Source organism: Coturnix japonica, chromosome 8, assembly GCF_001577835.2.
Source record: "Coturnix japonica isolate 7356 chromosome 8, Coturnix japonica 2.1, whole genome shotgun sequence".
NCBI lineage: Eukaryota > Metazoa > Chordata > Aves > Galliformes > Phasianidae > Coturnix > Coturnix japonica.
Genome location: NC_029523.1, coordinates 9058169 through 9073571, shown reverse-complemented (window position 1 = coordinate 9073571; position 15403 = coordinate 9058169). Strand labels below are relative to the sequence as shown.

At 40.9% G+C, this 15403-nt stretch overlaps 2 protein-coding genes across 13 annotated transcripts in view; one reads left to right on the top strand and one right to left on the bottom strand.

Moving 5' to 3' along the window:
* Window positions 1-6359, bottom strand: part of TPR (translocated promoter region, nuclear basket protein) — a 46431-nt gene extending 40072 nt beyond the window's left edge. For 4 of the 6 annotated variants that reach the window (XR_004308218.1, XM_015869858.2, XM_015869860.2 and 1 more), the window contains exons 1-6: window positions 6169-6359; window positions 3616-3720; window positions 3217-3290; window positions 1883-1979; window positions 1382-1485; window positions 611-775 (exon numbers count right to left, since the gene is read on the bottom strand). Coding sequence is in view for 5 of the 6 variants with exons in the window: in XM_015869858.2 (XP_015725344.1) it covers window positions 611-775; window positions 1382-1485; window positions 1883-1979; window positions 3217-3290; window positions 3616-3720; window positions 6169-6319 (696 nt within the window). In the remaining variant the exon portion in view is untranslated. The remainder of the gene's footprint in view (window positions 1-610; window positions 776-1381; window positions 1486-1882; window positions 1980-3216; window positions 3291-3615; window positions 3721-6168) is intronic. The other 2 variants (XM_015869862.2, XM_015869863.2) reach the window with 1 other exon arrangement.
* A 153-nt stretch (window positions 6360-6512) lies between these two features.
* ODR4 (odr-4 GPCR localization factor homolog) overlaps window positions 6513-15403 on the top strand; it is an 80245-nt gene continuing 71354 nt past the window's right edge. For 5 of the 7 annotated variants that reach the window (XR_004308220.1, XR_004308219.1, XR_001556821.1 and 2 more), the window contains exons 1-9: window positions 7028-7045; window positions 7339-7473; window positions 7885-8016; window positions 8381-8476; window positions 9417-9523; window positions 10091-10127; window positions 10253-10393; window positions 11752-11847; window positions 12206-12271. Coding sequence is in view for 1 of the 7 variants with exons in the window: in XM_015869877.2 (XP_015725363.1) it covers window positions 7375-7473; window positions 7885-8016; window positions 8381-8476; window positions 9417-9523; window positions 10091-10127; window positions 10253-10393; window positions 11752-11847; window positions 12206-12271 (774 nt within the window). In the remaining 6 variants the exon portion in view is untranslated. Of the gene's footprint in view, window positions 6934-7027; window positions 7046-7338; window positions 7474-7884; window positions 8017-8380; window positions 8477-9416; window positions 9524-10090; window positions 10128-10252; window positions 10394-11751; window positions 11848-12205; window positions 12272-15403 lie in introns of those variants that run through there. The other 2 variants (XR_004308221.1, XR_001556822.2) reach the window with 2 other exon arrangements.

Here is a 15403-nt window from a genome sequence, read left to right as displayed (position 1 = left end):
AGCATATTAGTTTACATTTCTAACGTGCTCTCATACATTCAGCTAAATGAAATTGTGACTATTCTCAAACTGGTCATATAACTCCATGAGCCTTATTGGGGAAAAACACTACAGAAAACCTGATCAATTGACACAGTTCAAACTACTTAAGTACCCAAACAGAAACTCAATAAAGCTGAATATTTTGATTCCAGGAAAAAAACAAACAAACACAACAAAAACACACATGCACACAAAAAAATAATCCACAATTCCTTTCTCTCCCACCCACCAAACTTAAATCAGATTCTTCTGCTCCTTACAAAACTGAAAATTACACTCCCATAAATTTTAATAGCATTATGTTGTTACATCCATTTGTTATCAGTGATGCCAAAATCCCTCATCTACCATTAAAATCTCTGACTCTTATTTTCAACAATCATATATATTCCCCATATATTCCTTATAATTCACAAGATAAATGAAAACCCTCTTTACTACTGGCAAAAATTACACTTTTTTGCTTCTCATAGTTATTAAAGTATTTGTTTTCACTTAATTTAGTTAATCAGGAAGTATAACTTGGAAAAAAAAGAAAAAAAGGCAAAGGCACTCAATGTAAAAATACCTCCTCCTTCTTGTTCTCCAAGTTACATTTAAGTTCCAAGATTTCACTGCCTTTCTCCCTGGCAGTATGTAGAAGTTCATCTGTTTTGGCTTTCAGCTCTGAGTTCAGCCAAGTGTTTTGACTCTGCAGTAGTTCTTTTTCTTGTTCCAACCTTTTCTCACGGTACTAAAAAGAAATGAACAACGTAATTGTACTGGTTCCATAGAAAGTAAAGAAGTTAACAAAGTACTACAATCACAGCAGATGTAACAACGGTTTATTGTAATCACAAAGGAGGTTATTGTATTGGCAATACCGAGTTACAGATCTCAGACTACTAAGACTTACCTCGTGACACACAAATCAGATTCCTCAACATTTATCATAGTTTGGAACATTTAACTACATATAACCCTAGTTAAAGCAATAGATTAAGACATCAACATTTTTCTCCTCTTTTCTCCTCTTATCCACTCAGTTCTTAATGCAGAGAAACATTCACAAACAATTGCTTCTCTCCTTTCTACCTGTTTTTGTGGATGTGGAATCACTACTTATCATTGCCATGGCAGAAGCTTGGGCATGTTTATTTAACTTGATGTCTCTCTTTGTCTTATATAAATACACAAGTCACCTCCAGACACAACCATCAATTTTATAACAAAACCATTAGTCATAAGCAGCAGGAATAGACTTGACCTATTTTTTATATCAACAATGACATTACTTGTAAACAACCACTCACTGGTAGTTTTAGTCTTAACATGTATTATGAACATAAAATTCACTCACTTTCACAGTAACATCTGATGTTTGAAGTTCATCCAACTTCAGCTGAAGTTTTACTTTCTCTGTATTTGCTTCTGTAAGCTTTTCATTTAAGCGTTTAACATCCTCTGTGGAAAACGAGACCAATATTTGAAAAAAGCTAATTGTAGAATTAATTCTAGAACCATCATTTCATTTCATTACTGTCCAAGTTCAAATAAATTTTAAAGAATGAGGACAAATAATATATAACATATATAATTGTATATTGTAAATTAATACAGTGTGCAATATATCGTTTTATATCTACAAAATCAAACATCAGTTATCAAACTTTTGTGGATCATTTTTTTTCTTCCAATTACCATGAAACTTTCTGCTTTGCTTCCTTTTGTCTAGTTTTCCAATCCATTTTTTAGAACTACCTATACTAACTGGATATTCCATACTTGTACAATTGTTCAAGTAAGTCTTCTACTTAGCATAATCATGTGAATCAATTTGTTAATATATTCATGGTTATACCATTTAAATGTTCAACTTCCTGAGATCGTCTTTCACTTGATCGAACCAAATCTCTCTTTTCAGCTTCCAGTTCTTCTTTTTCTCTAGTTAAATGGCTCTGAAAAGATTTTTTAAAAGTAATAAAGAAATGTGATCAGCTTTCCATGACAGTTTAGCCACAATTTACATTTACTATCACAGAGAAGTGTGTTAAATGCTATCCTCTTCAATGTTAGTGAACAAAAACTGGGATAAGAGGCTTCCATAATAGACAACTGAATCAGTCTAAACTACATAATATGAAACTATAGCTGAGTCCACTGTTTCTGTCACATTGGAAGCAAGTCAAACAACTGCAAGCTAACATATTTTTCTTCTAGAGCATAGTAAACAACAGATTTCAATTTAATTTCTTTCTCATAAATCATTCTGATACTCATTTTAAACAGGCCTTTTGTCCTTAAACGCAAAATGTCTAATATCAGACAGCAAAGCAGAGAAAGAAGTATCACACAACTTCCAAGAGCAGCACAGGTAGTGTCCATGCCTTTGCCTTTTTAGTAGGATATAGAGCTCCAGACTACCACAGGATTCCTGGTTACAGTTGTATGTGAAAGAAGATGAGAATGAAAATTTTTGTACATAAAGCAGATGAAATCAATGAAAGGCAGAAAGAGCAGAAAGACAAAAGAAAGAGCAAGAAGAAGTGTTCAGAACTATATGCAATAATAACCTGCTTTGCAGGACAGCCCTGTTAACTAAGGAGTTCACTGAAACAGTTTTATTTGGTTAAACAAAAGATAACAGAATAATTAAGGAATGAACACACACAGAATAAAAATAAAAATAAAATAAAAATAGTGTTCTGCTGGATCAGACACCCAACATGACTCATCCTGCAATTCATTATGACTTATGGGCATTATTGTAAAGAAAACTGTACCAGAGTAGGGGAATGGATGGAAGAAAAACAGATCTCTAATTTGCAGCTCAACATTTGATAAAGAATGACATAACACATGCCCTTGATTTCTGAGGTTCACTTTAAAGTCACTTTGGAACAGGTAGGTTTGAAACAAGGTAAGACAATCTATTCAAATCGAAATAAAAGGATCTGCTCTGGCTTATGTTCACCTGTAACTCAGTCTGCTAGAACACAAACTTCTTAAAAACAAACAAAAAAGCATGCAGTTATCTTGCTCACATGTCCACAAAAACGTGTGTATATATGTACATCAATATGTATTTGAACTGATATTGAACCAAATTTCAAGTTAGACTGTGAGTGCTCTCACAGACAGGTGAGACAGGTAAACTCAACTCTTTCAGTCTATTGTGTCTAGTTCCTCCAGTACCTGAATGGCTGCATTATGATCCTGAGCAGCTTCAAGCTCTTTATTTTTCTCATTCAGCAACTTCAGCTGTTCATCTGTTATGTAAAAACAAACTGTTGTGAGGCATCTATAATAAAAATCCAGTACATGGATTGGGGAGACAGTACTGGGACAAATTAAAACCATCACAGGGCCAGAGGCATCTAGAATGAAGAATAAAACGTAAACCACTCTAGTACTATTACAATTTTTTTCCCATTAAAACAGAAATTTTCACTGAAAGCACAGTCTCTATTTGCAGAAGTAATAAATGTATTTCATGGATTTTAACTCCTATTGAAAACTTAAGAAATTTCAACACAACACTGGACTAAAGAGGAACAATTTTGTCCTGTCTTATGAACACATGGTAATACTCACGAAGTTTTTTAAGCTCCTCACGGAGATTTTGACATTCTTGTGTCTCATTTACAAGTCTCTCTTGACTTTGAGCCAGACGCTTTTCTACTTCAAAGTACTGTTGTTCTGTAAAATTAACAACATTACCTCAGTTCTACTTCAAACCCACTTTTCTTCTTTCTTCACCTTATAGAGGATGCATATTAATGGACTTCAGTTTAAAACAGCATTTAATCATAAAATATTTTAAAATAATACCATAGGAGATTTGGCATAAAAATGTCCTTTTGAAGCCAAAAAGTTCAATTTACATACTCAATTAATGTTGTTTTAAACATTTCATTAATATGGGAAAAGGATATGCTTGCAAAACCAAACAACAAATTAAATGCAATTAACTGCTACACTTGAACCTTTCTGATTTACCTAGAGTGCTACAGCAGTGCAATCATAGAGTCTTGGCTCAGTCACGTCACCTTAAAATTTATTGCATACTTCTACATATCCAAAATAAAATACATGTATCGCAAGTTTCTATATGGATAATGTTTAATAATTCTTAAAACTATGCAGCTCTAAACTGCACTTCCAAGTGCATTCAAAGATAATTAGACTGACATTTTGATTTATCATCTGAAACAGTGTGTTACAGCACTTAACTATAAGATACCTTGTAAAAGCAGAGTTAGTCTTGCTATCAGGCACTATGGACTTCTGGAGAAGCACCAAGTGATTTTTGCATATTTTATGCTTCACAGCATAGCTCATAGCTTCAACCTCTTCAACATCTTTATTGATGACTTGGATGAGGGCACTGAGTGCACCCTCAGTAAGTTCGCAGATGACACCAAATTGGCAGGGAGTGTCGATCTGCCTGAGGGTAGAGAGGCCCTTCAGAGGGATCTGGATAGGCTGGAGAGCTGGGCCAAAGCCAACGGGATGAGGTTCAACAAGACCAAATGCCGGGTTCTGTACTTTGGCCACAACAACCCTGGCCAGCACTACAGGCTTGGGGCAGAGTGGCTAGAGGACTGTGTTGAGGTAACAGACCTGGGGGTACTGATTGATGCTCGGCTGAACATGAGCCGACAGTGTGCCCGGGTGGCCAAGAAGGCCAACGGCATCCTGGCTTGCATCAAAAACAGTGTTACTAGCAGGAACCGGGAGGTAATTGTCCCCCTGTACTCGGCATTGGTGCAGCCGCACCTTGAGTACTGTGTTCAGTTTTGGGCCCCTCACTGCAAGAAAGACATTGCAGCCCTGGAACGTGTTCAGAGGAGGGCTACAAAGCTGGTGAGGGGTCTGGAGCACAGGCCTTACGAGGAGCGGCTGAGGGAGCTAGGATTGTTCAGCCTGGAGAAGAGGAGGCTCAGGGGAGACCTTATAGCTCTCTAACTTCCTGAAGGGGGGTTGTAGTGAGCTGGGGGTTGGCCTCTTCTCTCGTGTAATCAGCGACAGAACTAGAGGGAATGGTTTTAAGCTGCGTCAGGGGAGATTCAGGCTGGACATTAGGAAGTATTACTTTTCGGAAAGAGTAGTCAGGCATTGGAATGCACTGCCCAGGGAGGTGGTGGAGTCACCGACCATGAGAGTGTTCAAGAAACGCTTGGATGTGGCACTGAGGAATATTATTTAGCCAGGAAGTATTGGTAATGGTTGGACTAGATGATCTTCTAGGTCTTTTCCAACCTTGATAATTCTGTGATTCTGTGATTCTGTGAAGTAATACTGACCTCCAGTTACATGAGAGAAGCGTAGACATTAAAGAGAATAACCCATTACAGCATGTAGTTACCTCAACTTAATTCTCAGTATTTATTCATATGCTACAGTAAGACTTCTACCACGAAAAAGGCAGAGGCTGAAGGGGAGGCAGAAGCTCACAGCCCCCAACAACTCGACCCACTTTCCCAGCACTGCCCAGTACTCCCCTCCATTTGCACTTCTGCTGCAGTTCTCTACAGCCATCAAGTTTTCTGCAACCAAGTAATCTCCAAATCAATAAAAAGATTTAGTTTCTTTAATTTCTATTAGGTGTGTTTTACCCGGAAACGTTATGATCTCTAACACAGAATCAAGAAAGAAAACTATCTGAGGGCTGAGTGAACAAACAACGATTGCTCCTCCACAGCAAAGATCAAAGCAGACCCAGGGCTCGTTACAAGCCTGACAAAGAGACGTCGCTTAGGTGCATTCTGAAGGTAGTTTTAAAGCGGTACGTGGCTTCACAGAAACGCGAGAAAGGCGTCGTTTCCTCGCAGCACGCCGTCCCTGCAGCAGGCGACTCAAAGAGGGCCCGGCTGAGATCCGCGGACCTGGGCACCCTGCAGGCCCTGGCAGACGCCGAGCACTACATCCTCCTGTCCCAACGTTTCTTTAGGAGGGAATCTCGCGGCCGCTGCCCCTCAGCCTCTACCCCGGCCCAGCCCAAGGCTCAGAGAAGCCAGCGGCCCCGCCAGGCAGCAGGATGAGACACTCCGCCCAGCCACTGCCGGGCAGCGTCTCGCCCCAGCCCCTCACGGCGCCCCGGCCGCACTACCGCTCGCCTCCCGCCCCCCTTGCCCCTAGACTCACCGCTGTCCACCTTGAAGCGCTCATGCCTGGCTCGCAGCCCATCGATCTCGCTCTGTTGGTCTGCCAGAAAACGCTCCAGCTTCCCCTGCACCGGCTTGGATAGTTTGGCGATCTCGGCCCGCTCCAAGACCTGCTGTAGCACGGCCGCCATCTTGGGCACAGCGCCACCGGTCGCGACGAGCCCAGTGCGCAGGCGCAACGCTCCCAACCGCGCGGCCAGCGGGCCGAGCCCTGCGGAACCACGGGAAGTGTAGTTCTCCGGAGGAACCATGGGAAGTGTAGTTCTCCGGGTGGGCGAGGCCGGAGCGCTGAGCAGCGCTTTTGCTTCCGGCAGAGTAGCTCGTTCCGCCATGTTGGGTGAGGCGGCGGCTGCTGCTGGACGCTGTGAGCGGTTGATGCGGCGCTGCGCGGCTCGGGCGCTTTGCGGGCAGACCTGCCGTGCGGGCTGTCCCTTTTCCGAAGCGTTCTGGGCAGTGCGGAGGTGCCGAGGCCTCGGCCACACACAGCATGGCGCCGGGATGTCCCGCTGCGCCTTTTTTCCCGCTCTTGGGCGTCATCGAGCTGCGGCGCTGAGGCGGGGCTGACGCGTCGGCTGCTGCCGTGTGGAAGCGGCGGCGGCCCGCGGCTCTGAGGTGCAGAGCAGAGCAGCGCAGAGGCGGTGCGGGGCCGGCTGAAGCGAGGCGGGTGCCGGGGCGGTGTTGTGAGGGGGTGGCAGCCGTCCTCGCTGTGCAGCCGAGCTCCGGCTGTGATAACTGAGCGCTACGGGTACGTTTAAATGGGCACCGGAGCACGTTCCTCTCGGAGGGCTCTGAACGCAGGAGCATCGCGTCGTGAGCTCGGGCATAGCGTGGTTGCCTCAAGATGTTGTTGCTCGGAAGTGAGCTTTTCTTAATGCTGACTTGCTTAACTTGCTGTGTCATTTCAGTGATGGGTTCTTAAAGTGTGTATTGTAAGATGCTCTTTCAAGTAAGGCTGGCGTGTACTTTCTTCTGGCCTGCGGAGTTTTATTTTTCATTGAAAACCAATTGCAGATGATAAAATACTTCACTTTTCTTGACAGATCAAAATTAACCTGCTCAGATTTTTTTTTTTTTTCCCACTTGTTTTCACGTAACCAGTGAAGTTACCAACGTGTAATTGATTTGCCTTCATACGTGATTTGTTTTGTAGGCTGGAACTGAAATACCCTGTGTTGAACCTGCAGCAATGGGCAGAACGTACCTTGTTGAGGAAGCTGTTGGGCAGTACCTTTCTGACCTCAGTGTGAAGTTTAAGCCTTTTGTCACTGGGCTGTTAATAGGGCAGGTAAGTGTGTGGGGAAGGACTGCAAAGCCTGTTCTGTACTCTTGTATTAGCTGGAGAAAACCCTACTGAACTTAATAATTTGTATTGGCTGTTGCCCTCCTATGGGGCTTCTGTAGTGCAAGAGGATGGTCCATAAAGTGTTGACAGCATCAGCTGAGTACTCAAGTTTTCTAAAAACATGTTTTGAAAGATAGGCACTAGGAAAAGAAAAATCCTAATGGTGAAATCTGACACTAAACTACTGTTTTAAGGCAAGGGCTGGAAAACCTCATGAAGGGTTTTGTAACAGATTAAACAATTTAGCCCTAAGTGTTGTAAAGCTACACTTACAGGCACTGTGTTACATAGTATGAATGTTTCCAGGCTTGGTAGTATCCTGAAGCTATGGGCTCCCTTTGTTGTTTTTCTAAGTGTTCTCCGCAAAGAGACTACATAATTCGAGCTGCTCGAACACCTCCAAAAGAAGAGCAGAAGGAAGGTGACGCCAGTCCTTCAAAACTGGATTCCATTGACGAAGAGTGGATCACTGCACATGCCAGTCAGGTATTGTCATCTAAGTTTGTGATGGGGGTGGGAAAAACAGAAAGGAGATGGAATGTATGGAAACTTCCATCACTTCTGTAATATCTAGCCCATTTTTTGCCAAAGACTTACACACTCTTAGGCATATTTTGGTATATCAAACCAAAACGTCTTTATATTTTGCTTTCAAAGTTTATGATGAAACAGAAAGGTAGTAGGGCTGAAGCAAGAAAATTTGCAAGATGGTCTGTTCCTCTATTTTAGAAGAACATGTATGTGAGAAACAGCCTTGCTTATATTTACTCTCAACTCATACTCATCTCGATTTACTATGTTATACCCCTGCTATGATTTGTACTAACACATGTTGTTTCCTGTCTTTAAGATTTCTAGAATGCTTCCTGGAGGCTTATTAGTTCTTGGTGTGTTTATAATTGCAACTCCAGAACTGTTAAAAGATAGTCAAAATGCTTTACGCAGGGTAAGTAGAGAAAAATGGGGGAAAGGCTTGGATATTTTTAGGTGTGTAACTGAGTAATGTTATGTTATTGTCATTAGTCTATATGGCTGTTTGTGCTTTTTTCAGAAGATAAAGTAGCAAACGCATTCTGGTTTGATTTATAGTTTTGAGACTGAAACCTCTGAAATTGTTGTCCTCTGATTCTTGCTAGTTTTCTGTCTCTTGTGGTGTTTCAAAGCTCAGTGCTCAAGTATACTATCTTATAGCACTTACTAAGAATAAACACTTTGGCTTAGAGAAAATATCTTTAAAGCTGTTTTTATTAAATCTTTGAGGCACAGTCATTAGCAATGACTAAAATATTAGCTTTTTGATTGTTTGGAGGCATTTGAAATAGTGAATGATCTATAGTTTAATTTCTTTTAAGGGAATATTTTGTGGAGAAATATTATCTGATTTAGGTGCATGAGATTGTATTTAGAAACTACTTTCTATCATGTCCAACAGGCTTAAAATGCATCATAGTAGTATTGAAACATCTAGTGCTACGTTTTGTTTTTGTTCTTTAGATGTATGTTCATTTTCCTGTTTTATTGGACAAATGTAAGTGATTTTAATGTGCAAGATTTGCAGCCTTTGGTCCAAGGTGTAATGCTGTAATATTTTTTGTAGGAGAAAATCTTTCAAGTTGAATACATGAATGTGTATTATTTACTTCAGTTTATATGGAAGGTGGATTAAGTTTGCATGTGTAACTTTCACTTTGGAGTATTGGCCTATATTCATCCTTGCTGCATGTTCTTTTAATGTGAAATTTTGGTGACATATATAAAAATGTTATTCATCCATAATCATAGTTTTGTTAGAGTTACAACTTCAGTGCAAAACTGTTTTCCAGAACGTGTAATAAATCAGTTGGCTGGAAAAATCTGTAATATTTTTTTTTCCTTTAAACCTCTAGCTGATCTTTTCCATAGAAAAGTCCTTGACCAAAAGGCGGCTCTGGAAACCTTCTGAGGAGGATGTCTCAGACAGAGTAGCTCTTCAAGTTTGCTCTGCTACCAAAAAGTATCCTTTTTTAGCAAGCTTTGTTGACTGAGACTGCTATCCCCATTCTGGTTTCTGTAGTTATCTTGTATTATTAAGACAAGATTTTGTAAAGATTCCCAGGATTAGTTTACTACACAAACCTTAAAAAGCAGTCTCTTCTGGTTTGCTCATTTCACTGCACCATGTCCGTTTGTCTTATCTCTGCATAGCATAACTGGTTTTGTATGGCATGTTTAGCTCACATCTCTGTTCTCCTTTTTTGTATTGTGTACAGGTACCTATAGTAAAGTATAGACTGCTCATACTAGAATAGTAATTTTCTGTGTGTTAAAGTGAATGGCTGTGCTACATTTGGTGGTACTTCTAATGTAGAAGCTGCAAGATAATGATGATACAGAATCACTATGGTAAACTGAGTTTGGAGTCAAATATTTTTCTACTTTTTTAAACTAATGAAAGTTGAGAACTTTCTCAGAGCATAAATTAACTCAAAAAAGAAGCTACCATTATAAGGGACAAAGTAATTACAAATTGTTTATACTTGCATTTTGCTTTCCACTGAATCTTTTTCTTTAAGTGGTGAAGAATAGTTTGCCGGACCTATGATGTACAAGATCCAAAGGTAAGTTTGTTACCCTGTGTTGTATACAGCTCTTAATGCATGACAATTCATGTTTTAAAAATACTTAACATGTGATTTATATAATGTTTTATGTAAATGTTTTCTTGCTTACTTCTGTCCCTCAGGGTTCAGCTAAACCAGCAGACTGGAAGTATCAAAGTGCTCTGTCTGCTTCCTGGTTATCCTTGGGCTGCACAGTAAATGTTAACATCCACATTCCACTTCTTGCAACTTCACCCAACCATGACTTGACGAAGAATACCAAGGTAAGTAACTGACTGCATCTATCTAGTAGTTATTTTTCCTCTTTAAAATGCTATTTAAAGTTACTTTGAAGCATTGCTAGTATAGAAGATGCTGATAACTCTTCTTTTGCTGTGCTTAGAGTTTGTGGTTTCCTTTCCTCAAAATTATTAGCAGTTATCATGATGTTCATAGAACTGTAGAATCGCCAGGGTAGGAAAGGACTTTCAAGATCATCCATTCTGACCATCCACTTGCCACCAATATTTCCACACTAAACCATGTCCCTTAATACCATGTCTAAATGTTACTTGAACACCTCCAAAGACTCAACCACCTCCTTGGGCAGCCAATTCCAGTGCCTGACCACTGTTTTGGAGGAGAAATTTTTTCTAACATCCAACCTGAACCTTCCCAGCACAATTTGAGGCTGTTTTTCTGTTCCTATTGCTAATTACATGGGAGAAGAGGTTGACTCCACCTTGCCACCACCTTCTTTCAGGCAGTTGTAGAGAGCGATAAGTTCTCCCCTGAGTCTCCTCTTCTTTGGATTTAACAATCTCACTTTCCTCAGCCTCTCCCCATAACACTTGTCTCCAGGCACTTCACCAGATTTGTTGCCCTTCTTGACATGCTCCAGGACCCTGATGTCTTTCTTGTAGTGAGGGACCCAAAACAAAAAGCACTTGAGGTGCAACCTCACAAGCACTGAGTACAAAGGGGTGATCAGTACCCTGCTTCTGTTGGTTGCACCATATTTAATACAAGCCAGGATGCCAATGGCCATCTTGATTAACTGGGCACTCTGCTGGCTTGTGTTTAGCTGAGTGTTGAACAACACTCTGATATCCGTTTCTTCCACGCAGTCTTCTAGCTGCTCTGCCCAAGCCTGTTGTGATGCACGGGGTTGTGTCCCAACTACAGGATCTGACACTTGGTCTTGCTGAACTTCATCCCATTGGCCTCAGCCAAACAATCCATCTTGTCCAGATCCATTTGAAGGACCTTCCTACTCCAAGGCAGATCAACACTTGATCTCAACTGAGGTCTCTCTGTTTCACTTTGTAAAAGGTTGCATCCAGTTAGAATAGGGCTATAAGGTGCTTTTAAAATGTCTTATAGGCTCTCATAAACATATCCTCTTTTTAAAAATAGAATCCCTTGTATCCCTGGAGTAGTGCTTAACTATCTTAAAATATTTGTTCATTGTTTTCAAAATTTGACTTAGGTAAAATACATAGACAGATATTTCAGAGAGTTTAAAACTTTTCTCAGAGTACCTTTTGAAATGTATATTTTTGGTAGTGTTCATCATGATACTGTCCAACTATTTTAGTCAAATTCTCTTTTTAATGACATTTTTGTTTTCACATTTTTAAAGAATGGATTAAATCGATGGTCAAAGCAGATAGAAGACAGCATTTTTCTGATCAATGGTCAAGTTAAAGACAATGATACAGGACTTCTCGAAGGGCAGGTGAGTGCCATATAACAAGGAAAAACTAATATGTGAACCTCCAGTGTAATGAAGACTGACTTTTTTTAAAAAAAAAAAAGTTCTGTATGTTGTCTCTGGCCTTATTGCCTCATTAAAGAACCCAAGTTAGGTGTAAATGTAGGTGATGAGACTAACTATATATGTCTGAATGTTTAAAAAAAAAAATAGCTGCCCTAGTCATTTGCCTCTCCTTTTGTTTTTTTGACTGTAGTCTCATGGCTATTTAACTTTTTTTTTTTCTTAATATATAAATTATGGCATGCTTTATGCCATAGGTAGGATGACTATAAGGTAGCTTAACATAAATACTTCATATGACGTGTTCATTTTCTTTCAGAAAAAATTAAGGGGAAGTACTCATTCCAGTACTCAGATTTTTGATGTCAAGGTTCTGACACAGCTGGTAAGTAGTGCTATCTGATAAAATGAAGTAAAAAATGAAAGAAGATTCTAGCGTAGAAATCCTCCTTAGTTTATTGTAAGATTTTTTTTTTTTTTCCCTCTGGATATTGATTGCGAAATTGACTGTGGACAGATCTGCATGTTTTGTGTCTTTGGAGCTCTATTCTTGATGGCCTTGTTGACTAAGAACTGCACAATATAGTTGTGAGGAAAATTTGAACCATTGGCTAGAGAAATGAAGTCCCGCACACACTTGTTTATCCCCACTCACAGTGAATTCATGGGGACTACATTGTTCTGAAGTTCAGAATGAACCCCATTTGTAATGGCTAGCTATGCACATTTCCTTGAATCAGAAGCTCAGTTTTGAATTAAGATGCAGATCCTGTGAGCTGAATTAAAAACTGAAGCTGTCCAGGTTTAAGTTAGAAGTTTCCTCTCTAGTAGAGGTTGTGCTGAAATAAGACCTGAGTTAGGTGCCCCAGTCATGTCATAAAGTCTTGTGCCTAGGCATTGCTTTGTAGTCTTCCTTCATGGCACAGGTCATGAGGTACATTGTTGTGAGATCACGTTGCTGGATTTTGTCAGGTAATTCCTTGGTTCCATAAAGTTGTGTCTAGCGAAACATTTATAAACTTATAAAAGGTCATTTTAAAGACTTCGGAGTATCTGAGCTGCTTTCATTGTTATACTGTTCCAATGATTAATTATCTCAGAGAAAAAAAATTTTGAAAAATCCAACTTTTTATTTTGGCATCATCATGGAATTACAGAATGGGCTGGAAGGGATCCATCTAATTCCAGCCCCCTGCCATAGGCAAGGACATCTCCCAGCAGATCAGGCTGCCTAGGCTCCATGTAACCTGGCTTTGAGGACCTCCAGCAGTGGGGCATCCAAAGCTTTTCTGGGTAGCCTATGCTATTCCAGTGCCTAATCATCTTTCAAGTTAATATATATATATATATCTTACTAATATATATATATATATATATATATCTTATTAATATATATATATATATATATCTTACTAATATATATATATATCTTACTAATATATATATATATCTTACTAATATATATATATATCTTACTAATATTTAGTCTGAATCTATTCTCAAAAATTCTGAACTGTTGCCTCCTGTCCTATCACTGTACTCCTAGGAAAGGAGTCCCTCTCCATCTTTCCTTTAGATCCCTGTTAAATACTGGAAAGCTGTTCTAACTTACCGAGCCCCAACTCCCTCAGCCTGTCTCCATAAGAGAGGTGATCATAGGATTATAGAATGGCTTGGGTTGGAACCTCCTGCTATGGGCAGGGTTGCCAACCACTAGATCAGATTGCCCAGAATCCATCAAGTCTGGCCTAGGATGCCTCCAGGGATGGGGTGGGCATCCACATATTCTCTAGGCATTTTCTTCCAGGGTCTCACCACCCTCTGAGTGAAAAATGGCTTCCTAACATCTAGCCTAAATCTACCCCATTTCAGTTTAAATCCATTTCCCTTTGTCCTATCACTATTGACCTGCATAAAAAGTTGGTCCCCCTCTTGCTTGGAAGCTCCTTTCAAGTACTGGAGGATCACAATGAGGTCTCCCAGAGCCTTCTCCAAGATAAACAATTTCAACTTCCTCAACCTTTCTTCACAGGAGAGGTGCTCCAGTCCTCTGATCATCTTCATCGCCCTTCTCTGGACCCACTCCCAACAGCTCTGTATCCTTCTTGTTCTGGGGGCCCCAGGCCTGGACATAATTCTCCAGATGGGGCCTCAAAAGGCAGAGTAGAGAGGGACAATCCCTTCCCCTTCCCTGCAGGCCATCTCCCTTTTCTTGCAGCCCAGGTTGGCCTTTTGGGCTCCAAGAGCACGTGCTGGCTCATAACTAGCTTTTCATCCGCCAGGACCTCAAGTCCTTCTTGGCAGGGCTGCTCTCTAGGAGTTCATCTCCCAGTCTGTACTCATATCTAGGATTGCCCTGACCCAAGTGCAACACCTTGCATGTGGCCTTAAGGAACCTCAGAAGGTTCTTGTGGGCCCACTTTTCAGGCTTGTCTTGGTCCCTCTGGATGGCATCACTTCCTTCTATGGTATTGACTGCACCACTCAGCCTAGTGTCAACTGCAAACTTTCATCCCACAGTCTAAGTCATTGATAAAGTCATTGACAAAGATGTTGAAGAGCACTGGTCCCAAGATGGACCCCCAGGGGACACTGCTTATGACTGGCCTCCACCTGGAAGTAGAGCCATTGACAACAACCATCTGATTTTGACCAGCCAGCCAATTTCTTATCCTCTGTAACAGTCCACCCCCATCCATATCCCATGAATTTAGAGAAAAGGATGTGGTGCAGATCTATGTCAAAGACCTTGCACAAGTCCAGGTACATGAAATCAGTTGCTCTTCCTTTGTCTACCAATGCTGTCACTCCATAGAAGGCCACCAGATTGGTCAGGCATGATCTGCTGTTGGTGAAGCTGTGTTGGCTGTCTCAGATCACCTACTTATCTCACACGTGCCTTAGCATCTCTTTCAGGAGGATCTGCCTCATGATCTTCCCATACACAGACCTGTGGTTGCCTGGGTTTCCCGTTCTTTCTTTCTTAAAAAATGAGAGCAATGTTTTCCTTTTTCCAGTAACCAGGGACTTCACCTGACAGGCATGACTTTTCAAATATGATGGAGCACAGTCTGGCAACCACATCAGCCATTTCCTTCAGGAGCCTGGAATACATGTTATCTGGCCCTATATACTTGTATACATTCAGCCTTATGAGGTGGTTTCGGACTTGCCCTGCTCTTAATCTGGGAGGTATTTTGCTCCTCCAACCTTTTCTTGTAAGTTCAGGGATGCAACAAACTTGTGAAGCCTGTCTAGCAGTGGAAATGGAGGCACAGAACTCATTGAGTTAACTTAGCCTTCTCTGCATCTGAAGTGGCCAGTTTTCCCTTTTCATTTTTCCGAGGGGGTGCGCTCTCCTTTGCCTGACTTTAGTGACCAATGTACCCCAAGAAACCCACCTAGTGTTTTACATCCCTTACTGAACTTAATTCCATCCACACCATGGCTTTCTTGATGATGTCCCTGCAAATCCTGACAGCATCGCTGTATTCCTCCTAGGACACACCCTTCCCTG